The following is a 27,195-nucleotide window of genomic DNA, read 5'->3' on the forward strand; positions in this document are numbered from 1 at the left end:
ATAAAGTGTCTCACACTGCATCCTCCAGAAACTTTGTTTTGCCAGATTTCTCCCAAGTGTATTTTTAAGCTGAGAAATTTCAGCCTTTCTCCCAATTTGTAACTTTCAGAAATTGGTTCATGAAGATGTAAATAAAACCTCCCTGACCTACAGGAAGTAAATGGCCTGTTCAGCAGGATTCATATCAATGATGGTTTTAATGACTGACATTCTTGCAAAGTAATGTGGAAAATATGAAGCTTCTGAAAATGGGAGGGTAACAAGTGAATAAAGAATACCAGTCTCTCACACTGCATCCTCCACAAACTTGAGCTCATCCAAACAACAATTGTTTGTATCCTAACTTGCATCAACTTGTATCCTAACTGCTTCATCGTGGATGATTTTCAAGGTTGAATGTTGTTGGAACTGCATTCATCCAGGCAAGTGGGGATCATTCTATTAGACTCCTGACCTTGTACATGATGGAAAAGGCTTTGCTCAATCAGGAGGTGAGTTAATCACTCTAACCTGCTCTTACAGTCACTCTAGATTACAGTGGTGGTGGAAAAGCACAGCAGGTCAGGCACCATCCAAGAAGCAGGAGAATCGACGTTTTGGGCAAAAATCCTCCATCAGGAATGACGGCAGGGAGCCTCCGGGATGGAGAGATAAATGGGAGGGGTGGGGCTTGGTGGAAGATAGCCAAGAGTACAATAGGTGGACAGAGGTGGGGATGAAGGTGATAGGTCAGAGGGGAGGGTGGAGCAGGTAAATGGGAAGGAAGGTTGGCAGGTAGGACAGGTCATGAGGTACTGAGCTAGAAGGTTGGAACTGGGGTAAAGGGAGGAGAGGAGAAATGGGGGAACCATGAAATGTCTTTGGCAAATAGGACTAAGGAAAATCCCAAAGTGTGTCTTATACAGCGATAGATACGAGTGTGATTATCACTTTGGCTTTGTATTCTGTGCTATTTTCTATTAAGAAAGGTTGAGATAGAGGTGCAGAGGAGTTTGCTCCAAAGCCAATGAAGTAAACAACTTGTCAAGTCTTGCATATTTTGTAAAAAGCTGGAACAATAGAAGCAGCCTGATTGGGTGACGTCAAGCTCCCATAGAACTAAGATTTTTAGTTTTAGCTTTCTGCAAATGCTGGAATCTTGAAGCTGCATGTAGAAGCTCTTATTCACCTCTCTATTACAGCTAAAAGCTAGGGTTGTCTTTCTTCTGCTAAATTGCATGTGAGACTATCTATTTTACTGAATTTTGGCAAGGACGCATTTATGGGATGCTACTATTTTGGAAAAGTTAATTATTAGTAGTTAATCTACATATTATTTTGTCAAGTATTTTGATACAAGTACAGTTTAGCCAATTCTTTTATTTTTGTTTTGTCTGTATTTTAATAATAGTATATGAATAAAGTGTGTTTTATTTCAAGTCTGGTAGTATGATCAATCAAATTGTATCCAAAACACAACACTTTATACTTACCATTAAAGTAGGAAAAAGTTAGGTGTGAACTATCTTCTTCAAATATTTTAAGGAGGTATGTGCTTGTCCATAAAAGGAGCAAGAAGGTAACTAGACAAAGGGTGGATCCATTCAAGGACAAAGGAGAGAATTTGTGTGGAGCTAGAGGAAATGGATGAAGTCCTTAATGAATATTTTGTGGTGGTATTCACAAACAAAAAGAACATGGTGGATGGTGCGTCTCGGCAGGGATATGTTGATGTTCTTGAGCATGTCATTATAAAAAGTGAGGTCTTGGGTGTTTTAAAAAAACGTTAAGGTCAACAAGTCTCAGAACTTAATGGGATCTATCCCAGAATGCTAAGAAAAGTAGATGAAATTCCTGGGCCTTTTACGAAATCTTTGTATCCTCGTCAGTCACAGGAGAGGTCCCAGAGAACTGAAGAATAGCCAAAGTTGTTCCTTTGCTTAGGAAGGGAAACACAGATAATCCAGGAAATTACAGGCCAGCCACCCTTATGTCTGTGATAGGGAAATTATTTGAGAACATTCTTACAGGTAGAATTTACTCCTATTTGGAAAAATATGAACTTATTAGCAATAGGGCAGCATGATTTTGAGTGGGGAAGATAATGTCTCACAAATTTGATTTTCTTTTGAGAAAGTGGCAAAGATGATTAATAGGGTAGGGTGATAATTTTTTTTGTTACCTACAGTGTGGAAACAGGCCAATCGGCCTAATGTCCACATCGACCCTTCAACAAGCAACCCACCCATCTCCCTCTGACTAATGCACCTAACACTATGGAGAAAGTGAGGACTGCAGATGCTGGAGATCAGAACTGAAAATGTGTTGCTGGAAATGCGCAGCAGGTCAGGCAGCATCCAAGGAGAAGGAAAATCGACGTTTCGGGCATGAGCCCTTCTTCAGGAATGGGCAATTGCCTAACACTATGGGCAATTTCGAATGGCCAATCCACCTGACATGCACATCTTTGGATTGTGGGAGCAAACGCACGCAGACATAGGGATATCTATATTGACTTTAGCAAGATCTTTAACAAGGCTCCTCATGACAGGCTGATATAAAAGGTAAAGCTATGTGAGATCTATAGTGAGCTAGTAAGATGGATACTGAACTGGTTTGGTCTTAGAAGACAAAGAGTAGGGTAGAACAGTGTTTTTCAGATTGGAGATCTGTGACCATGGGCATTCCACAGGGGTCAGTGCTGGGACCACTGCTTTTTGTAACATATATAAATGATGTGGAGGTGAGTGTAGGTGGCCTGACCAGTAAGTTTGCAGAAAACACAATGACTGCGGGAGGTGCAGATAGTGAGGAAGACAGCCAGAGGATACAGCAGGATTAGGATAGGTTAAAGACTTAGGTAGAGAAATGGCAGCTGGAGTTTAATCTGGATAAATGTGAGGTGATGCATTTTAGGATATCTAATACAGTAAATGGCAGAACCCTTAGTCGCATCAACATACTCAGGAATCTAGGCGTATGGGTCCACAGTTTCCCGAAAGTACCAACACAACTAGAAACAACGATAAAGATGGCATATACCATGCTTGTCTTCATCAGGACACAGAGTCTAAGTTTGGCAAGTCATGTTGTAGCTGTTAGGCCATATTTGAAATATTGCATACAGTTCTCTTTGCCACATTGCCAGAAGGGTGTGGAGGCTTTGGAGAGGGTACAGAAACACATTACCAGAATGTTGTCTGGTTTAGAGAGGATTAGGTGTAAGGAAAAATTGGACAAACCTGGTTTATTTTAACTTGAACGTCAATGGATGAGGGGTGACCTGATTGAAGTTCACTAAATTATGAGAGGCATTGATAGAACGGACATTCAGAGGATTTTTTTTTCCCCAGGGCAGCAATGTCAATTACTAGGGCACATAGGTTTAAGATAAAAAGGAGTAAGTTTAAAGGAGATGTGAAAGGCAGGCGTTTTACACAGAGAGTGGTGAGTGCCTGGAATGCACTGCCAGAGCAGCTGGTGGAACTGGATACAAAAGCAATGCTTATGAGGCATCTTGACAGATGCATAAAAAGACAAGGAATAGAGCAACTTGGACAGCATGGAGGCAAAAGGTTTTTGGTTTAGATCGGCATCATGTATCGGAACAGGCTTGGTGGACTGAAATGCCTCTTCCTTGCTGTACTATTCTACTTGCTATACTATTCTTTATTCTCTGTTCTGTCTGGAGGCTTCCTCCCAGAAAAAGAAACATCACATCCCTCTCTGCATTCATTTATCAGGTCAAAGCCTACAGTTAAATAGGGCAACTACAACTGAAGTACTGTGTATAGTTTTTGTTCCTTACCTGTAGATAGATATACTTGCCCAAGAGGCATGACAACAAAAATTGAAGAATGATTTCTGGAATCAGCAATGTCCAATGGCATAAGAACACTTGCTGTAGCATTAAACAATCATAAATTGCTTATATACAAATCCCTTGAACAATCATTTCCAGGGATTTCTATGCAATAAGAAGGGTACAGAAAATGCACAATTACCATAACACAAGCATCCAGAAATTCTGAACCAAATGTATTTAAATGTCTTTCAGCACTGTGAGATTCAAGCATTAGTAAAGAGTTTGGTTGGGAAGATGGTGCACATTTATACCTTTGGTACATAACTTCCTATGCTGTTAGTGATAATTGCAAAACAGCTTTAGGAGGTTCCAGCAATACCTGCTGAATTTGGAACATGTAATGAATAATTTTGATCTATGCACAGAGAAAATTCAGTTATATGGAATATTCCAATATCTCAGCACAGCTGCACAATCTGTCATATTATCAAAGTAGTCAACATATTAGAAAAACTTTCATTTCAAATGCTGAAGAGGGGATTTCATTTAAAGACACTTTTTTGAAAACGAAAGATTAGATTAACATTCATGTCTTTATACACCTTTAGATTTAAGTTAATTTTAGTTATTATCTTGTTTAAACAGTGATTGTTGAAACTATTGAAGACTATAGGTTGGGAGAATTTTAAAGCTTGACTGCAAGAAATTAAAATTAACAAGAAAATATCAAACTAGCTCAGCTATCTTTTCAAGTCAGTTTCCATGAAAATGAGATATTTTTGAGATCAACTAGAATAAAATTATAGCCGCCTTACATTTCACTTTTTCACAAAGCACTGTACTGAATTTTAGCAAATAAATCAACATACTCTAAATATTGTATTTTGCTAGTGTATAACTCAACATTGTTATTTGTATTTATACAAACAATATAGGCTGTATTTATACTGCTGTGTGTCTATCAACAAATTCAGACTGAAAAGAGGTAATGAGAAAAAGGATGCTGTTCCACAAAGATCTAAAATCACAATTTCCATTTAGGAATTCCAGTATTTTGCAGAATTGTTTCAGCATAGAAGGACATATTCAGCTTGTCATGTCTCTGTTGACTTTCCACAATAGCAAAGCACCTAATGCCATTCCCTCATTTCCCTATAACTTGCCACATACTCCCTTTTCAGATTATAATCCCGCACCTCTTAAATACTTGGAATAAAATCACCTCTATCACACAGGCAGCAGATTCTCAGATCTTAATTACTTGTTATACGAGAATGTTGCTCAAGTCTCCAATGTTTCTTTTGACAATTATCTTAAATTTGTACCCTCTTATTCTCAATTCCTCCACAAATCAGAACATTGTTTTTATCTGGACCCTTCATGATTTTCAAAACCTCTACCAACCTCTGCTCAATCTTCTCCAAGGAAAACAATCTGAAATCTTTGTATCTATAAAAAAGCCATTCTCCTGGATTGTTTTTGCTGCACTCCCTTGATACTTTCACATTATTGTTAAAGTGTAACACCCGTAAGTAGACACAGTACTGCATTGACATTAAACCAATTTTTTTTAAAATGTAAAATAACATTTGCCTCTATTAATAAAGTGCAGAATTCTGTTTGCATTATTTCCATATTTTTGCCCGTCATCTTGGAATAATTAAATTTGTTCCATACCCCACTGGACCACTGGCAATTTTGTGCCACATGAAACACTCATATGCAGTCATATGAAGTGCTTTCCACAATTTATTAATTTTGTATTGCAATGATGCTCTATTTACAAAAACTGAGAGAATTGGCAAAAATTCTGAAATATAAATAGGCTGAGTTCATTTCTCTAAAAAGGAGAAAACTAGGAGATGATCTAATAGAGGTTTCTAAAATGATGAAGGCATATTAAAAGTGGAGGTAGTGAGGAAGTTTCCACTTTTACTGGAGTCTAAACACAAATCCATAAACAGAAGGTTTTCACTAATAATTCCAATAAGAAATTCAGGAGAAATTCTTTATCAACAGTGTTGAAATTTTGATTCTCTGTTCCATCAAGTTCCTAAGGGAGAGTAAGATGAAGTAGTTGGAAAGAGGCTCAAGAATAAACACAAATAGAGGTCATTTGGCCCCACAGCTCTATTATTCTGCAGTAAGTTCCATCTATTAATGTGCCTTGCATTTATAAAACAACTTAAAATGTAAAGAACATTTCAAGACTCTTAGAAGCATAAGACAAATCAAGATCAAGCTAAATGAGAATTAGGAACGGTGACCAAATGCTATTCAGAGATGAATTTTGAGGACTATCTTAGAGACAAAGTGAATGAGAAAATAATAAATCTAGACTATTGAACAAAATGTTCAGTGATATTGTAATGCTTGAAGAATCACTGATAAATTAGGGAAATGCCATATTGGCGTTTAAAAACAGGAACAATAATTTAAAATTTGAGGTTCTTAAATTTGGGAGCTGCTGAGCAAGAGGACCTTGGTGCAAGATGGGTTTGAAGTACTGGAAATTTAAGACACTGCCTAAAAAATCATAGTGGGCCAATGAATTAGGATAATACATCTCACACACAAATATCTTCCTGAGTCATCAGATAATCAGCTGACTATCCATATAAGATTTTTCAACAAATTTACACAATATTTGTTAAAATGGAGCATTATTTTGGTGTGGTGTACACCATACTAGAAGAAAGATAAGATTATGTTGTGGCAGTAACATATTTTGTAACTTAGGTGGGGTCCCACCCATCTCTTATCACTTTTACAACTATATCACCACTATCACCTATTTTTATCTGTATTTGATTCCTCTGCTTATTAAACTCAGGATGTTAATTGCTTATTTACACCACACATATACAAAGTTACAACTTCCAGAATTCTCTACAATAACCTTTTATTTTCAATGAAAGTGAGCTCAACTTGTTTGCTATGTGAAGCCTTTCAATGGGCAATTGCTTGATTCAGCCGCTCAGAGTCCAGACTAAAGATATGTGCAATCATAAAATTCTGCATGTGTAGCTCATGCATTGACCAACTACAAATCCTGGGCATGAGCAATTTTGACCATGATAATATTCATTCTAATTTAATACTACTAACCTCTGTGAAGCAGAAGTGATAACAAGAAATTTGATAGTATCGCGTGCAGTCTATAACTCAAGGGTGCAAAGCTGCTTTCCTCTCATAATGTACTGTAAGTATGTCAAAATCTGCTCTTAAATGTAATGGTATCTTTCTTGGATGACATGGGGGCTGGTGGGAATAAGGTCTCAGTGATCCTACTGAACTTAGTATTTTCAGTTATGTTTGTGGGGCATGGTTTGTGCAGCATTCTTCTGAACAAGATGTGCTTTAGAAAGGATCCACCCAGCGGCATTCCATGGCCCTCCTTGTCAGAGGCCTCCAAGTCTCACTGTATCAAGGACTCCAGAAAAATGTCACTTTGTGCACTGTGACTGTTGTCTGATCACAATGCTAAAGCATTATTGTACCACACACAAGCTCGTTAGAACTGCCACAGTGGATTCAGGTGCTGTTTTGTTATGGCTGCTGCACAACAAAGGCATACAGAAATTGAGGAGGAACCTCCAGCCTAGTAGCAACTTCCAGCAGCTGCTGAACCACTTGTTCACCAATTGGTGCTAGATTATAATGGTCGAATTCCCAAAAACTGTCTATTAACGTATCATCAGGCTATCTTTGCCAATCTCATTCATCCAAACTATATGTAAATTAAAGTAACATGACGATAGCTATACCTTTCTGACAAGTCCTTATGATTTCTTCCAGCATAATCTGTCCTATGGTATGTAACTGTTCTCATCACTATCCAAATGATTCTGCATTCTGACCTCCAGAACTAAAGTCATCTCTGTCTTCTGTACCACTGTTATCCTTAATTAACAGAGCTACTCTCCAGCTTTTTGTGGCTTTCTATCCTTCCAGGTAGTCATGTGCTCTTGAATATTCATGTCCCAGTCTTTGTCAGCTTGTAGCCATGGTTATCAGACCATGCATATTTATTAATATCAAAATAATGTGCAGGATAGAAATTTGAAATAAAAACAGAAAATGCTAGAGAAACTCTGTGGGTCTGGCAACATCTGTGGAGAGAGAAAAACAGAGTTAATGTTTTGAGTCCAGTATGACTCTTCTTCAGAATTGAAAGGAGCTGGAAAATGCTGTTTTCTTTAATGCTGTAAACAGAAAGAGTGGAGGATTAATTGGAACAGATTGTGAGCATGAACAGAGCAAAAGAAGAAATAATGGTGGTAAAGAACAGATAGATATATAAATTAGTGTAATTCAGCAGCATCGATCTGGCTGTGCGGGTGCATACCTTGAGATTCAGCTGCTGCTGGATCTTTAGTCCTTGGACATCCTCAACTACTGCTACCATCTGCTCATCTTCTCCAACCATACTGTTCATCCCTGGATAACTGCAACTGCTGCATTCTGTTGAATGATGTCTCAGAGCAGATGTGAGTGATCTATGGTTTAGAAATTCCTCACTGAAGGTGGTTCTTCAGTCCATCAGGGGATGGTAAGATGTCCTGTTTCCCAGTAATGGCCTCAGGAGGACCTCCCTCCTTACCCTCCTGAGAATTCTTGCACCATTAAGTACACCATTGCCTCCTTTCTTGTTGCTTGTAGAAATATAGCTATCCAGCCATATTCTCTATTTGAAAGTAAATGCTACTGTTTTCAAAGCTTATGATCTTCTCAGTATTTTCACTAGATTCCATACAGGCAAATACATAAACGAAGAATGCTTTTACAGCATAGTTTGCATGTACAAGACTTTCCCCTCTATGGAGGTGATTGGAAAGGACAAAATGGGGGAACTGGGGAGTTTACTCTGGAGAAAAACTCATCAGCAAATCATGATTTTCTTGACACCAGCAATTACGGTCCTTAAATGGTTGGTCAATGGCCACCTCTCCAGCCACCTACTTCCCTGGTGGATCAGAGAGCTGGAAGTGAGGTGGGCTCCAATTATTGTAGACGCCATTATCTATTTACCTGAAGTTTACTGACATTGCCATTAATGACATCACCACTACAGCAAGGTTTATATGAATATTTTTGAGAGTGTTGTGGAGAGTTCATTCATTCTTACAAGGAGGTTAGAGATTTTGAGCACCTTTCTACACTAAAGCTACAATAGGCACAGCATCTCACTTCTGTTTCCTCTGGCTCTGCAACATAGCAGATAAATGGGGTTGATACTGCAGAATATGGAAGATGTATGAAAAGGGAAAAGGGAAGAGGAGGGAAAGGACTTTCAGGGAAACCTCTATATGCTGTGAGTTTTCAGGGACATTTTCTCTTATCTTTACCACAAGACTAATGCCTGAGGTGTCCCAACTAGGAACTGCCATCAGAACTGTACCACACCCTTTCAACAAGAGGAAGTGATAGTGTAATGGTAACGTCACTGGAATAGTAATCTAGAATTCCAGGATATCATTCTGTCAGATGGGGAGATTTGAATTCAATAAAACAAAATCTGGAATTAAAAGCAGCAAATATGTAACCACTGTTAATTGTAAACTAAAATTTATCTGGTTCACTATGTAAAGGAAAACTGAGAAAGAATTCTGCCATCCTTCACTGGTCATAGAGTCATGGAGATTTTAATAGCAGTGTAAAAGGCCCTTTGGCACATTATGTCCGCACAGGTCATCAAACATCCACCTAATCTAATCCCATTTATCAGCACTTGGTCTATAGTCTTATGTGCTATAGCATTTCAAGTACCCATTAAATAGTTGTTAAATATTGTTAGGGTTCAAGTCTCTAAATCCCTTTTAGGAAGTGAGTTCCAGATACCCACAACCTTATGGATGAAAAAGAAGTCCACAAATTCCCTCTAAACCTCGTACTCCTTATCTTAAAACTATGCCCACTGGTTAGTGATACCTCTACAAGGAGAAAGGTTCACAGTCATAGAACATAGAAAAAGACCCTTCGGTCCAACTATTCCAAATCAACCATGTCACCAAACCAAACTAGTCCCACCTGTCTGCGTTTGGCCCATATCGTTCAAACCTTTTCTGTCAAGTACTTATCCAAATGTCTTTTAAATGTTGTTACCATACATGCTGCAGAACTTCCTCTGGCAGTTCATTCACATATGAAACATTCTGTGTAATAACATTGCTCCTCACGTCCTTTTTAAATATTTCTCCTCTCACCTTAAAAATATGCCTGCTAGTTTTCAATTCCCCCACCCTAGGAAAAAGACTCTTGCAATTCACCTTATCTATACCCCTCTACAACCTCAATAAGGTCACCCCTCAACCTCCTACATTCCAGTGAAGAAGTCCCAACCTTTCTTCATAACTCAAGCCTTCCATTCTCAACAACATCTTGGTAAATCTGTTCTGAACCAACTCCAATTTAAAACTATCCTTCCTATAATTGGGTGATCAATCACAAAAACATTCCTCGACCATCACCTTCTGCTTCCTGCCAGTAAGGCAGTTTTGAATGCAATTTAATTAATTGTCTATTGTCTCTTAGTTTTTTAACCACTCTGCCTTGTGAGATCTGTCAAAAGCTTTACTGAAGTCCCTGTACATTACATCAACTGCATCCCCTTATCTAAACACTTAATCACCCCCTTGAAAAATTCAATCAAATTTGTTAGACATTTTCTATCCTTTGTAAAGCCATGCTGATTTAACCTTGCTTAATCCTTGCCTCCCCAACTGGAGATCAATCCTTTCCCTCAGAATTTACCAGCTACATTATAATCAATGTCCTGGTTTATCCCCACTGCCCTTCTTGAACAATGATAGGACATTAACTGTACTCCATCCTTAGGTACTCTTTTGGTCAGAAAGATTTGAACATTAAATCAGAGACCCTGAAATGACCTCCCTTGTCCCAGAAAGTAAACTTGGACACTGCTCATCTAGGCCTTCGGATTTACCCACTTTCAGTCTGATAAAACTGCTAATACCTTCTCCACCTCAATGCTGTTAAAGATCATCACAATCACCCTCCATAATTTCTAGAACAACACTGTCCTTCTCTTTTAAGAATACAGATGCAACTTACTCGTTTAAAACCACAGTTATGTCTTAGAAGTTAGAACATAGAACATTACAGCACAGTATAAGCCCTTCTGCCTGCGATGTTACGTCGGCCAGTGGAACCAATCTGAAGTCTATCTATCCTACACTATTCCATTTTCATCCATACATTTAAATGCCCCTAAAGTTGGCGAGTCTACTACAGTAGACAGTACATTCCACGCCCCTACTACTCTCGGTGTAAAGAAACTACCTCTGGCATCTGTCTTATATCTATCACCCCTCAATTTAAAGTTATGTCCCTCTTGCCAGCCATCACCATCCGAGGAAAAAGGATCTCACTGTCCACCTGATCTACCATCTGATTATCTGAAATGTCTCAATCAAGTCACCTCCCAACCTTCTTCTCTCTAATGAAAACAGCCTCAAGTCCCTCAGCTTTTCCTCATAAGACCTTCCCTCATACCCAGTCTTGTAGCTGGACACTACTGATTGTCCCGTTGATCCCTAATGGGCCCTACACATTCCTGTGTTATTCTCTTGCCCCAATTGCTTTCGGATTTTCCTCAGTGTTACCTGCCATATTGCCTCTTTAATTTATTTTTTTTAATTGAGCCCCTGCAACTTTCTATATTCCCCTAGAGCTTCCACTGTCTTGACCCTTCAGTATCTTGCATAAGGATCACTTTTGTTCCTTTTCCAATTCTGTACAAACCTTGACATCCAGGGTTCTCTGCACTTGTTGGTCCCATTCTTTACCTTTATGGGAACATATTGGACCTGCAACTTAACTATTACCCTGGCTCTGAGGTAAATTTTCCTGCAAGTAACTGCATCCAGTCCATTTGGCTGATCTTATCCTATCACATTAAAGCTGACCTTAGTCCAATTCAGAATCTTTCAGGTCCACCTTTTTTCTTATCCATAATTTCCTTCACTCTTACTGAATTATGATCACCATCACCATATTACACATGGTCCCACCAACATGTGACCCCAGACATGCAGCACTGTGGTTGACACTTAACTGCTCTCTAAAATGGCCTAACAAGTCACTCAATTCAAAAACAATTAGAGATAAGCAGTAATAATGAAATTCCCAGAAATGTGGGAAGCCATTAATTGCATGCTTGTAGCTTTGTGGGCCACCTATTTTCATATCAATGGGGTGGGGTCTTTCATTTTCATTTTTCCATGCAATGAGACCATAATGTGTTGCCCATCCATAACTCAGTGGCATCCTAGGCCATTTAAGAAAGCAGTTAAGATTATGATATGGGTCAGAATTCACATGTTAGTTGTAATTTTCCAAACTTCCTTGGATTCCAGAGAAGTGCCAGATGTTTGGAAAGCTACTAATGTGACATGCCTATTCAATAAGGGAGGGCAGCAAAAAGTAGGTAACTATAGGCTAATTAGTATAACATTTATTGTTGTAAAAGAATAAAAATAAATTATTAAGGAAATAAGAGCAGAACATTTAGAAAATCATAACCTAATTAAGCAAAGTTGGTGTGGCTTCACAAAAAGGAAATTGTGTCTGATTGTGTTATTCAGCTTTTCATGGAGTCTTAACTGAGTAGATAGAGTTCCAGACGGCATTTGACAAGGTATCTAACAAGAAGTGAAGTCAAGATCGGAACCAATGGTGTTGGAGGCAGTATATTAGCATGATTACAGAATTGGACATTGGCAGGCAACAGTGAATTGGGATAAGGATTGAGATAAAAGTTGGGATAATTCTTCAGGTTGGTGACCAATGGGGTTCCACAGGGATCAGTAGTGAAAACGCATCTGTTTACAATATATATTAATGACTTGAAGGAAGCAAGTGAATATACTGTAGCTAAATTTGCAAACGATACAAAAATAAATGAAAAGGCAAGTTGCAAGCAGAATACAAAAAGTTGAGAGAGATATTCATAGATTAAGTAAGCAGGTAAAACATTGGCAATATGAGTATAATGTGGGAAAATGTGAAATTCATTTTTGAAGGGAGAACAAAAGAACGAAGTATTATTTAAATGGAGAGAAACTGCAAAAAGCTACAACACAAAGGGACGTGGATAGTTGTACAGAAAACACAAAGCTAGCACAGAGGTGCAACAGGTAATCAGGAAGGCTAATGGAATGTTGGCCCCTCCTTCAAGGGGATTGGAGTACAAGAATAGAGAAATCTTACTGCAACTGTACAAGGTGCCAGTAAATCTGAAATACTGTGAACAGTTTTGGTCCCCTTATCAAAGAAAATATATATTTTTCACTAGTCAATTCAGAGATGGTTCACTAGATGATTCCTAGTATGGTGGGATTATTTTATGAGCAACAGGTTGGGAATTTACTCAATGAAATTCATAAAAATGAGAATTGATTGCATTAAAAAATTAAGGGGTTTTCAGGGTAAGTGCTAAGAGAAAGTTTTCCCCCTCCTGGGAGTCTAGGACCAGAAGGCATAGTGTCAGAATTAAGGGTTATCAATTTAAGGCTGAGGTGAGGACGAACTTCTCCTGTTGGAAAGTTGTGAGCTTTTGAAACTCTTTGCCACAGAGAGATTTGGAGGCAGAGTCTATGTGTACATTTGGCGCTGAGATAGGTTCTTGATCAGTAAGGGAATCAAGGGTTTTGGAGAAAAGGGAGCAAAGTGTAGGTGAAGTGTATCGGATCAGGCATGATCCTATTGAATGGCAGAGCAGACTCGAGGGACCCAACAGCCTATTCCTGTTCCTATTGTTTACAGTCTTACAGGCAGTCCAAGATTTAAAAAAACAGTTGATTTGCTTTCCTTGAGGACAATAGTGAACCAGCCGTGTTTTTTTTTTACAAAAATCCCTGTTAATTTCATGATCCCCAATGTTCAGTCGAGCTTCCAACTGCAGTTTCATTTTTGTCAATTAAAGTTAAATTCTAACAGTTGCTGTCCCAGAGATTTAGCCTAGGTATCGGATTAGAAATCCTGTGAAATTAGCACTGTACTACCATTTTCCTAAACTACAGGAACTGGAAGAACTAGCTTTACATTAATGTGCAGTTAATTTGCAAATCATGATGACCGTGAGTGTCTGCTATTATGGCAGCAGCAATGATGCTTTTATCTTGATGTCCACCTGCTGTTTCACACCAGCAAGGTGAAATTGAGGCTGGCACAAGGGAGATAAGAAATAACTGTTCTACTCATGGTTAATGATCTTCCACTTGACCATATGAAGACAATGGCTGCAACAGGAAACTTCACAGAATATTCCGTCAGTGTGGATAATCAACAGCTGTAATGTCCGGATGGCTCAGGTGGCACTCTACAAGAAGGGTCTGTACCAAAGTTTGTGGTGGTCTGCTTACTGATCTGGTCCCAACCAATTCAACAGTAATAACGTTGAAGATCCATGTCTTGAGCCCTGCTGAGGCCTCTGACAACATTTGCCACCAGTTTCATGTTACTGGCAGTGGGTTCAGTTGAGAATTACGTGCGCATTTGAGTTCAAAATATCCAGGTCTTGTATCAATGAACACAGGCAATCCAATGTTCATTAGAGTTGAAACCAGGGATGATGTCCATACCAATTTTCAAACTGTCAGCATAAAACCATTGCACATGATGATTTTCATTAAGAATAACAATGCTGCTGCGTACTGCTGAGTACTGATCAACTTTGCTAAATTTAACCTAAATTTATATACTTCAAAGCACTTCTCCTTCTGTCTATTTTTAGAAAATGTAAAGCCTTATCATTTTTAAATTCTAAATATAGCTAAAATTAATATATCCTGAGAAAAAAATTGTCTGGGATATATCTGCAACCTGCAAAACACACAACTACCTTCATGGGTCACTGACCCATGTAGTGCATTGTAAAAAGCAACAGTATTTACCAACTATTGATACTAAAGCCCTTATTGTGAAATCTATAAACTTGATGTTTTTTAAATATAGTTAGGAAACAGAATGGAGACAGAACTAACCTTACAGATACTAAAGGTACAAACTCACACAACACATTGGTTTAGTGTGGTTTTCTTGATGAAAGAATTATCTTCATTCAAAAGGTGCAAATTCAATAACTTTAATGTTGAGGATCCATGTGCAGGGACAATGGTACAATGAACATTAAGAGCTAGCAAAAATCAACATTTAAGGCAGATAATTTGAGACTTCTTTCAAATTTTGATTAGTTTTGCCTATATGAAGGGACTAGCCAGACATTTATACAGGTATACATATGACTCTGCTCGGTTTCTGCAACACTTTCTGTTATTTTAGATCTCCAGTATCTGCAGCTTAATTTTATTTTTATCTTTATTAAGGTAACTGCCAGATTTGTCAGGCAGGGAAAAGTCTAACCAGCATCATAGACAATCATTTAGTAGTATTACAATTTGAACATGTAAGCACAAACTTTTCTCAGCTCACCAAACCATCAAAAATGTAATGTGGCAGTGAAACAATGGTTCAGCAGCCATATTACTCTCATCAACCATTCATAACCAGAATTTATAAAATTAAACAAATCCATTACCCTGCAGCGCATAACATTTTCCACTTTTCTGCACTTCTAAAAATCTATTAAGTCTTGTCCCTCCCTATTTCAGCAATTCATATCTGCGATTAGTTACTACTACACCCTCATTCATACAAATTGAGCTTACAGTTTACCTCCTGTACCTTTTGGTCCACAGCTACAAGATATTATGCCCTGCCTTCTAGAGTTCTTATTTACATAAGCCACACCATCTTGATACTTTTCTTCCTGGTTTCAGAAACTTCCTAAAAACTTGATTATTACAAATATAAAGTTTACAAGTTTGTTATGTTTGGGACAGTTGGTATAGAACAGTTGTGAAGTGGTCATGTGACCTGCCCCAAATCCTGCTGTTTGACAACAACCTTAAGTGGCTTTGTTGTTATGGAGCCCAGAATGATCTACTGGAAAGACAGTAAAAAATGTTCACATCTGCAGACAATCATAAGTGAATCTATGATGACTTTGGTAGACTGTTAGCCCCCACATTTCCCAGGGAGGTAATATGAATAAAAACAGACGGTGGCGGAGAAATTCTGGAGGTTAGGTAGCATCTGGCATGGAGTCAACGCTAACATTTTGAAGTTCTACAGTTCTGAAGAAGAATCATATTGGACTCAATACTAAATCTGTTTTGTTTCTTCTCAGATACTGCCAGGCCTGTTGAATTTCTCTACTAAGAACAAACAGTACCAGACTTTTCCAGCAATTTCTATCTGTAAACAGAAATCAGAGTGAACGTTTAAGTCCAGTGACCCTTCCTCAGAACTTCTCTACCACTTTCTTTTTATAATTTAAATCTCCGGTGAATTCAGTATTTTACTTTTATTGAGGTGTTAAGAATCAGGTTTTGTAAATAGATGCACTTTAAACTTTATTTAATTTTAAGATAAAATGGAGTTGGAATTTGAAAGATTAGTTAATTAGCATTTCTATCTGGACTAAGTACCCACGTGATTCATGGTGTCTTGGAGATGGGCAATGAGAAAAGAAAAATCCATGGCAAACTATTGCAGAATCCAGTTACAATGTTTTTGTTAAGATCTCCTTGAATCTCTTGAGGGAGGAAGAGAGGGAGGGGGAGGGATGGATCAGTCTGCAAGAATCTGAGATACAGGGAGACCAGAGAGGTAGAGGCTGAAGCCTTGAAAGCTCATTATGTAGAATGTGTACTCAGAAATTGTACAAAATTGTACTCAATGAAAGAGATTGAGCTTGTGAGAATTTGAATGAGGTTGGCAAGAGTCAAGATCTATAGGATATCTCACACTGTAAAAGGCAGTTCAGGGATTAGAAATTATCCAGCTGGAAAAGGAAATGGGAAGTAAATCATCAAAAATTAAGAACAGTTTTGGACTAGTTCTTAGAGTAAATTATAACCGTGGGAAGAATTATTTTGTCATTTTTAGAAGTTAAATGGAGGCATTTGTGGAGTCTAGATTTAAGTTGTTTACAAAAAGTGTTTAGTAAAAGCTGCTTTTAATTTTAAACTGAAAATCTTAAATCTTGGTGTATGATCCTTCCAATAACTGGAAATTTCAACTAGTTTTTTAAAAGTAATCAGTCTCTCAGGGGATCATATCAAATTGAGGATTCTTGAGATTTGACACCACAAGCACATTTAAATTTGCCAGAATTTAAACAAACAAGATTTCATAAAGTTAACATTGCTGTGCCTATTGTGGAAGTGTCCCTCTAAAGAAAGGACCTGTCTTTGAGTGCCTTGTAATAGCTGAGAAAGGTTAAGAAAGATTCTTGTGATGTTTTACATCGTTTCCACAATTTCAGTCTCCTGCCTCTTGCTACCCCCACTTCACCATGTATGCATAATCCCTCTACATGTCCATTTCCCAACAGTTTGTTTTGAGGGCTCTACACATTATCCTTGAAAAGAGGCCCGAACTGTCTCCATTACCATCATGCTCTTTCGCATGGATGAGTTTGTTCTCACTTTGAACAACTAAACCATAAAGGTTTACAAAATCATGGGAGGCATGGATAAGGAGTATAGCTAATGTCTTTTCCCAAGGGTAGGAAAGTCCAAAACCAGAAGGCATCGGTTTAAGGTGAAAGGGGAAAGATTTACAAGGGTCTTGAGGGGCAGCTTTAATGCATATATGGAACAAGATGCCAAATGGACAGGTAGAGGTGGGTAAAATTACAACATTTAAAAGACATTTGGTCATGGACATGAATAAGGAAGGATCAGAGGGATATGGGCCAAACATAGGTAAATGGGACTGGCACAATTTAGGAAACTTAGTCAGCATGGATGAGTTGGGCTGAATGGCCTGTTTCATGCTGCATGTATCTGTGCATCCTGGCAGACTTGCACACCAACCAGCATAATCAAAACTGTAGCCTCTGGCTATCTGTTATTCCTGTGGATCATACTAATCTCAAGTCAACAATATAATCTTCTGCAGACAAGGGTTCAAAACTCACAATGGCAGATGGTGGAATGTGAACTCAATTAAATTTTTTTAGAATCCCTACAGTGTGGAAACAGGCCATTTGGCTTAATAAGTCCATGCTGACCCTCTGAACAGTATCCCACACAGACCCATTCCCCTACCCTATTACTCTACATTTCCCCTAGCCTACACATCCCTGAACACTATGGGCAATTTAGCATGGTCAGTTCACCAAACCTGCACATCTTTGGACTGGAATTAAAAATCTACTGACTGCCTAGTGTTACATAGAACAGTACACAAAAACAGGCCCTTCAGTTCACCACGTCTCTAACGACCTTGATGCCATTTAAAAAAAAATTAATCTGCTTCATTTACATCCTTTAGACCGAAATTTGCCATCCATCCCTGGTCTGGCCAATATGCTAAACTAGCACCATTATCAATGTGGTTGAAATAGCCGAGAGCAAATCAATTGATGGGCAACAAATGCTGGCTTTACCAGTGGGCCCACACCCAACACAAGCATAAAGAAACTGAAATGGGTTGACAGAAATTGGCTAGAATATTAAGGAATAGTAAGTTGACAAGTTCTTAACACTGCCCATGTGAACCAAACTGAAAATCTCTTACATGAAGAAAAGAAAAATAAGGTTTTGGTGTCTTATCACAAACGTGAACATTTTCCAAAAGTAAAAACACTGGACATGTGAACATTGGACCAAGTTTCATATGTATTTAATTTTTCCTGAGTAACTATTTTGCTTAATTTCATCGGAACCGTCCAGAGCCTCTGATTTTTTTTAAGAGACTTTCAAGGGGTTCCAATGGAACTGCCTAGAGGAAAATTCAATTTGGTGTGCAATATGATGGGCAGTCTGTAGGATCCCAATATATAACTCCAATCTATACTTGCAAAGTACTGGCCATGGAAAATATGCCCTATCTTTTCTATTTATTTGTTCATGAGATGTGAGGGTCACAGGACGGTATATGTTGCCCATCCCACTAGCCCTTGAAATGAGTAGACGAACCATTTCTTAAAGCCTTTAAGAGTCAACCACATTGCTGTGGATGTGGAATCACACGTAATCAGACTGGTTAATTTAGCAGAGTTTTTTCTCCAGAAAACATTAGATATTTTCATCGTCATCATTAGTGAGACTAGTATTCAATTCCAGATGATTTTTAATTAATTGAAACAACTCTAACAAGATTTGAACCAACACCACCCAAGTACTAACATACAGCTCAAGGCACTAGTATGGTGGAATTACCTCAACATCATCATTTCTCAATAAATGTGTGGACGGTAACTACTTTGATTCAAGATCCAAGAGCAGCCAATATTCGTGGAACAGTATACCAAACTTTATGAACGGTCTTCAAATATAGGAGGGATAGATGTTAAGCACAAAATTTATTCTTTACCTTCTGAAGTTCCAAATATTTTTACTTTTCACTGATTTTTTAATGGTTAAACAGACAATTTGCGAGCATAGCTAGAAGTTGCATTTGGGGATCCTGTGGAATCTCTGAAGGAATTGCCCAGCTTACTCACTTCAGTTTCTTTTATGCTTATGGGCACATTGGGAAGGCTAACATTTGTTGCCCATCAACTGATTTGCTCTCTAGACTATTTCAAACGCATTTCTAATATGGCTAGTGTTACATATAGGCCAGACCAGGCATGGGTGGCATATTTCCTTTCAAAGGACATTAGTGAACCAGATTTTTTATTAAACTTTTCATTAAAAACTTAATGAATTTTAAGTCACACTTCCTCTTTCACCTCTGACAGTAACAAATTACAGCTACAAATCTGTTCGTGATTTCTCCACATGATTGAAATGTGATTGCAATGAGACGACTACTTTTTTAAAAAATGAACAGCATTTAAAATCAACTGCACTTTCTGTTCAAGGACGTTTTTGCTTTTAAACAAATTGAAGCTTCTACCTTGTTTGGAGAAGTCTATACAAACCTGTGTGAGACATGCAAAGTATTTCCGTCCAAATAGTAACACATGGCCATAATGATTTCACAAAACTTGTGGTCATGTATGCTACTGAACTCCTAATTATTTTCAGAGCATATTATTTAAAGTAACAATCATAAATAACAAAAACAACTTGCGTCTACATAGCACATTTAGCAAACAAAAGCTTCAGTGTGCTTCAGTGGATAAGAATGATAATGTGTTAAAGAAGAATACATTAGGAAGGATGATCAAAATTTAAGTCAAAGAGTTAAGTTTGAAGCAGTTTTTTAAAAATGTGGCAGATTCAATAAGTGGTTCAAGTAGGCAGCTCACCAGTACCTTCTCAGACTTTGTTCTAAGTTTATTTATGGTTGAAGGCATGATCAGGAAATGAAAGGGAATGTGGTAGAGACTGGATTCAGAGGAGTGGCAGGTTTAATGGGATATTTGGGCTGGGGATTTTATACAGGGAGATGCAAGGCTATCAAAGGATTTAAACACAGAATGACCATTTTAAACTTGAGGCTCTGAAAGCCAGAATAAAATGTGGGTCAGCTAAAATAAAGTTGATATGAATAGGATTTGGTGAGATATTGGATGTGGGCAGCATAAGTTTGAATGAATTGTAACTTCTGGAGATTGAAGGATGAGAGGCAAGCAATGAGGTCATTGGTATAGATAAGTTTAATCTTGACAAAGGAATAGATGGGAGGTTCAAAAGTTGTTGGGCTGATATGCACTGAAGACAGATAATGGTATGGAAATAGAAATTGGCAAGCTTTATGATACAGGGTTAAAAATAGAGCTCATGTTTGTATGGAACTCCAGTTTGGAACCATCTGATTAACTTCAGACTGGCTGTTAAAAAGAGAAAACTGGCTTACTTAAGACTGCTTGTTACACAATTCTATAACATTAGCAGACAAGGAATTGAAAGTTGAGAAGGCGTAGAAGTGTACATCATGAGTACACATGTGGAAAATGGTCCTGTGCATAAAATATCAAGCAGCATGGTGGAGGAGGCCAAAGAAAGAACTTCAAGGTTTTAAATGAAAGACACAGTAAAAGAAAGAGAATCCACTGATGGAGATGCTCTGATTACAAACAAGTAGGTAAAAATGTAACCAATTAAAGATAGAACAACTAAATTATGTAGAAATGCAGAATATGCTGGAAAATCTCAGCAATTCTAGCAACATCTGTGAAAAGAGAGAAAAAAAAGAGTTAACGCTTCAAGTCCAGTATGGCTCTTCTTCAGTATGCTTCTGTTTCTCTCTCCACAGATGCTGCCAAAACTGCTGAGATCCTGCAGCTCATCCTGTGATTTCTGATTTCCAGATCAACAGTATTTTAGTTAGATCTGGAATCCATAGAATCCCTACATTGTGGGAACAGGCCATTTGGTCCAACAAGTCCACAATGCCCCTCCGAAGAGCAACCCAACCAGACTCATTCCCCTACCCTATTATTCTACAATTACCCTTGACTAATGCACATAACCTATATATCCCTGAACACTATGGGCAACTTCACCTAACCTGCACGTCTTTGGATTATAGGAGGGAACCTGAGCACTTGGAGAAATCCCACACAGATACGGGGAGAATGTCTGTGTGGAGTTTGCACAGTCGCCCAAGGCTAGAATAAAACCCGGGTCCCTGTGAGGCAGCAGTGCTAACCACTGAGCCACCATGCCACCCAATTACTTCTGTCAATTTTGCTTCCACTAAATAAAGGTAATGGATTAGAGGTGCTGGAGCACAATGATTAGATCAACTATGACAGAGGTTGTTGAGAGATGGAGCATTAAAGGGTTAAATTATTGTGTTCTGTCAGGCAAATGTAAATTGTGATTTAGTTCCAGTCATTTTGGTATTGTGGCAGGAACACAAATGTGTTAGGAAGATACAAAGAAGGAAGTGCATAAAATACAAGCTCAGACTTGAAATTGAAGAGAAAAAGAACGTTCACAACTGTCAGGCAGTTCACATAGCCAGAGGGGTAAAGATTCAGGTTTTTTAAAGGATTGAGGTTAGTTACGCACAGATGTTATCAATTCTAGGAGGAGTGAAAGTAGACAAGTCCCCTGGGCCGGATGGGATTTATCCGAGGATTCTCTGGGAAGCTAGGGAGGAGATAGCAGGGCTTTTGGCTTTGATATTTGAGTAGTCATTATCTACAGGTGTAGTACCTGAGGATTGGAGGATTGCAAATGTTGTGCCCTATTCAAGAAGGGCAGCAAAGATGACCGAAGTAATTATAGACCAGTGAGCCTTACTTCTGTTGTAGGAAAGGTTTTGGAAAGGATTATAAGAGATAAGATTTATAATCATCTAGCAAGCAACAATTTGATTTCAGATCATCAACATGGTTTCGTCAAGGGCAGGTCGTGTTTCACAAACCTTATTGAGTTTTTTTGAGAAGGCAACCAAGCTTGCGGATGAGGGTAAGGCAGTTAACATGGTGTACATGGACTTCAGTAAAGCCTTTGATAAGGTTCCACATGGTAGGCTGATGGAGAAAATGCAGAGGGGAATGGAACTGGGGGTGATTTAGCAGTTTGGATTAGAAACTGGCTTTCTGAAAGAAGGCAGCGAGTGGTGGTTGATGGAAAATATTCAGTTTGGAATCCAGTTACTAGTGCCACAAGGATTTGTTTTGGGACCACTGCTGTTTATCATTTTTATAAATGACTTAGATGCAGGCACAGGTGGATGGATTAATAAATTTACAGATGACACTAAAGTCGATGGAGTAGTGGACAGTGTGGAAGAATGTTACAGGTTGCAGGGGACTTGGATAAACTGCAGAATTGGGCTGAGAGGTGGCAAATAGAGTTCAATGCAGCTAAATGCAAGGTGATGCACTTTGAGAAGAATAAGAGGAAGGCAGATTACTGGGTCAATGGAAAGATTCTTGGTAGTGTGGATGTGCAGAGGGATCTTGGAGTCTATGTGCATAGAACCCTGAAAGTTGCCACCCAGGCGGATAGTGCTGTTAAGAAGGCATACGGTGTGTTAGGTTTCATTGGTAGGGGGATTGAGTTCCAGAACTGCAATATCATGCTGCAACTATACAAAATGCTGGTGTGGCCACACTTGGAATATTGTGTACAGTTCTAGTTGCCCCATTACAGGAAGGATGTGGAAGCATTGGAAAAAGTGCAGAGGAGATTTACCAGGATGCTGCCTGGTCTGGAGGGAAGGTCTTATGAAGAAAGGCTGAGAGACTTCGGCTGTTCTCAATGGAAAGAAGAAGGCTAAGGGGAGGATTTGATAGAGACATACAAGATGATCAGAGGATTAGGTAGGGTAGACAGTGAAAGTCTTTTTCCTAGGATGATGACGTCAGCTGTACAAAAGGGCATAACTACAAATTGAGGGGTGATAGATTTAAGACAGATATCAGAGGAGGTTCTATACACAGAGAGTGGTAAGGGTGTGGAATGAGGTAAAAACAATGACTACAGATGCTGGAAACCAGATTCTGGATCAGTGGTGCTGGAAGAGCACAACAGTTCAGGCAGCATCCAACAAGCAGCGAAATCGACATTTCAGGCAAAAGCCCTTCATCAGGAATAAAGGCAGTGAGCTTGAAGCGTGGAGAGATAAGCTTGGGAAGCAAGCGTGGAGAGATAAGCTTAGGGAGGAGCCCTACCTGCTAATGTAGTCAACTCAGCCCCATTAGGGAGATTTAAACAATCCTTAGATAAGCACATGGATGATTTTGGGATAGTGTAGGGGACGAGCTGAGAATAGTTCACAGGTCGGCACAACATCGAGGACTGAAGGGCCTGTTCTGCACTGTATTGTTCTATGTTCTATAATGACAGCAATTTTGAAAGACTGGGGAACTATCACAGGAGAATAAATAATAAACTATTTCAGCTTATATGGAGGTCCAAAATGGAAGTTTAGTAGTCAGCAGTTTATTTGAAATGGGATCAATGGAGCAGACGGTAGATCTCATCAATAAGACACTTGTAGTGAAAATAAAATGGGAAAGATAGAAGAGGAGCTAACTGAAGAAGTATTAGATGCTATAGAATAGGGGGAGCAAGACCAGAGTGTAACTTAACTGCTAAACGCAAGTTGAGAACATGCAAGTAATTATGCATGATAATAGTACCTTCTCAATAACTGCGTCCAGGGACCAAGTGAACACATATACAATATAGTAATATACACCAAACTGACTATTCATTGTCAAGTGAAAACCAAGGATATTATTACATATTAGATCATTTTTGAGCATTTTGAAATCAAAGAACTGCAACAATGATTATGGAGAAATGATATAATATTGTAAGAGTTGTGATAAAAAGCTACTAGCTGGAATAAAACATTTTGCTACAGAAAGCTTTGTTTTGATCACAATTTTTTATTTATTATTAGAATTTGGATACTATGATAGTCTCAAGCCTTGCATTTTAATTCGCATTTTAGGATACAAATTGCTTAATTCTTTTAACAATATTGTCCAAAGTCCATGCCTGATTTTTATATCTATTGACTTCATACCTTTATTCAGGTACTGATATTACAGTGATTATCAGGTTCACAGACAGACAAACACAGACTGACAAACAAGATTAATATGACAGAAAAACCTTACAGATTGCAGTACATTGACAAATGTTATACAAAAGCACACATATAGCAGCAAAAACTACTGCTTTTGCTACTGCAAGCACAATGGGTCCATGAATGCATTAATCTGTCCTCATACTTATTCATTATTTACCTTTTGCCCTGCAATCATCACTCTCTCTCCCAGCTTTAGGCCCAGCGACATCAGTAGTGCCTTGCCTGAGATGTGATCATAGTTTGTCAACATGGCTTTTGATATGTTGCATGTCAGTGGTAATGCATCCAAGAGCATCTGTTTCAGTTCTTTGGCAACTGCTGCTGCCTCTGCCATCTCGAGTGGCATATCCAAAGGGTCAGGAACAATATCAACAGGCATCTGTCCTTTATCATTCTGTTCAAGAAGAAAAAAGTGATTATTAATAATTATCATGCAAAAATATTTATTTGAAATCATTTTAATCACTGAAAGCAAAATTCAGTATACGTGTAATGCACTGCTCAGTTACTACTTTTTTCAAATACAAAACTAGTACGTAGTGCAAAATTTCTAATGATATTCCATCTGGGGGTGGTCATGTACATACAACAATTAGTAGTTTTTTTAAAAACAGATTCATCATATTAATTACTTGAAGATAAAAATTTGTTTGATAATTTAATTGGTTAGGGTTGTTGAAGCAGCCTTAAATGAACATCTTGTTCACATTTGTTCAGAACCCCACTGTGTCAATCTTCAGGAAAGTCTGGAATAACTTGTGCCAATAAAGTGCTTAACAAGTTAGTGACAGGTTATTTCCCAGAGATGGAAGTACCATTGCTGTGATCTAACAACCAAAGACCAGCAACTTCTCTGTACACAGAAGAAACACTGGGAAGGCAATGGCTGCTACCAATATTATGAACACTCAAGGCCTGGGTTCAAGGCCAGAGTGAGTGATAGTAGGAAGGGAGTGTCCTTACTCACAACCCTCCTGTCTAAATAAGTGCCCTATGCATCCATCAAATGCATGGAAAGGCATAATATTCTGCTCAAGGTTAACATGTTTAAAAAGTTTCAGTCAGGTGTCTTTAAATTTAAGGGAAAATGAAGGGGATCATATGACCTGAAATCTGCCTGACAACAGGGTGATGGGGCTGCAAGAATTAAAGGAAAGCCTGCATTGTTTAACTGTGGAAAAAGATGGCAAGGTATTCACACTTGCAGACAATGGTAAAGGCAGTAATGATGTGCTGGACATACTATGAATCTCCAAGATCCAGAAAAATGTTGATAATGTTAGATTTTAAACAGGTGTGATTTAAACTGGCCATTTAGTTTCAGGATGAAAGATAGTCGGGCCCTCACGGACAACTGTTCAGCTGAATGCAAGGCCAGGAGAATTTACATGGTCATAATGATGGGCTTTGAGATAAGAAGGGTATAGAGGAAGCCATTATGCTATCGAGTTACAGGTTCCCCCAAAGCATCACCGAGCATCAGACAAAATGGTCTGCCAAGGTCTGGAAAGGGACTGTCGCTATGGCTGTAATGAGAGTAGAAGCTCATTGAGGAAAAAAAATAAATAAATTTGTTATTAATTAAAATGAAGTTGGAGGATTCTGGAAGGACTGAATGCTACATAAAGAACAGTCTACTGCATAACTGTGAAAGGTATTTCTTTGGTGTGCTAAAAACAAGAGGATAAGATATTCCATTCTATGACTTGAAATTCCTGCTGTAGACTGCCCAAATCTCCAAATCATAAGGCAGCACTATTGCTCCTTTAGGGAGAGGGAGATATCATTTGTGTGTCAGAAACCAGATCTCTGAAGCAACTGCTCTACTCAGAGCTCAAACGTGACAGGAGACTCAGGGAGGAAAGCAGAAACTTTTGGGATGTCCTCATTTTATTTTATTTTCATTATTTTGTGAAAGTGGTCTTTACTGGAAGTCTACATGTATTGCTCATCTCCAACTAGCCTTTAACTGACCTTAGAGGGTAGTTAAGATACAATCACATTTCTATGGGTCTGGAGTGACATGTAGGCCAGATCAGGTAAGGATAGCAGATTTCCTTCCTTAAAGGATACTGGGCAACTAGATAAGTGTTTACAAAAATAAAAGACAGTTGTGATGGTCACTGTTACTGAGACTAAGTTTACATTCTAGATTTTGTTAACTAAATTTAAGTTACACCAGATGCCACAGCGGAATTCAAGACCATGTCATCAGATGATTAGTCTCAGCCTCTGGATTACTAGCAACCTTTCCTCTAAGTTTTATGGATATTCTGAGGGTCTAAGCAAGCTAATTAAGGGGTCAATATAATTGACTTGAGAAAGTTGCAAACGTTGCAGCTGCACATGGACCTTGGAGGTCTGCACAGAAGAACACAAAAATTAGAGAACGTAGATTCTATAATGATCCTTGACATTAGCACAATGACATGATTTCCAGCCATTATTGCAGAGGTGAAATACAGATGCTGAATCATAGGTGACCCTTGCTTGACACCAATCAGAACAGAGAAAGCTCATTCAAGAAGGCACTAAATATATCAAGAGACCTTGTGTGCAATGTAAAGAGGCAAAGTTGAGGCAGCAGAGGGAGTGCACTAACCTCCAAAAAAACCAATGACTACCCAAGCCTTCGAGCACTACCGGAGTAGCAGAGTGTGTAAGTTACACTTGGGACTTTTCAGCCATTTCAAAGTCACCTAACCAAAATGGAAGCAAGTCATCCTTGAACCCAAGGGAACATCTCAGAGGAAGAGGTTTATAATACAAGTTGTCTGTAAAGTCAGTGTTTATTTAATTGTGATTTTGCTCTTTTGTTAAAGAAAATGTCTGAAAATGCAAAATGTTGCTATGTCATCCTCTCAGCT

At 38.5% G+C, this 27,195-nt stretch overlaps 1 protein-coding gene across 1 annotated transcript in view; it reads right to left on the reverse strand.

Moving 5' to 3' along the window:
* The window catches only part of LOC132819695 (CAP-Gly domain-containing linker protein 4-like), a 266,189-nt gene that overhangs the window by 136,412 nt on the left and 102,582 nt on the right, over positions 1-27,195 (reverse strand). The window contains exon 7 of the mRNA XM_060831355.1: positions 24,486-24,722. Within this exon, the coding sequence (XP_060687338.1) occupies positions 24,486-24,722 (237 nt within the window). The remainder of the gene's footprint in view (positions 1-24,485; positions 24,723-27,195) is intronic.

Source organism: Hemiscyllium ocellatum, chromosome 10 (assembly GCF_020745735.1).
Source record: "Hemiscyllium ocellatum isolate sHemOce1 chromosome 10, sHemOce1.pat.X.cur, whole genome shotgun sequence".
Classification (NCBI taxonomy): domain Eukaryota; kingdom Metazoa; phylum Chordata; class Chondrichthyes; order Orectolobiformes; family Hemiscylliidae; genus Hemiscyllium; species Hemiscyllium ocellatum.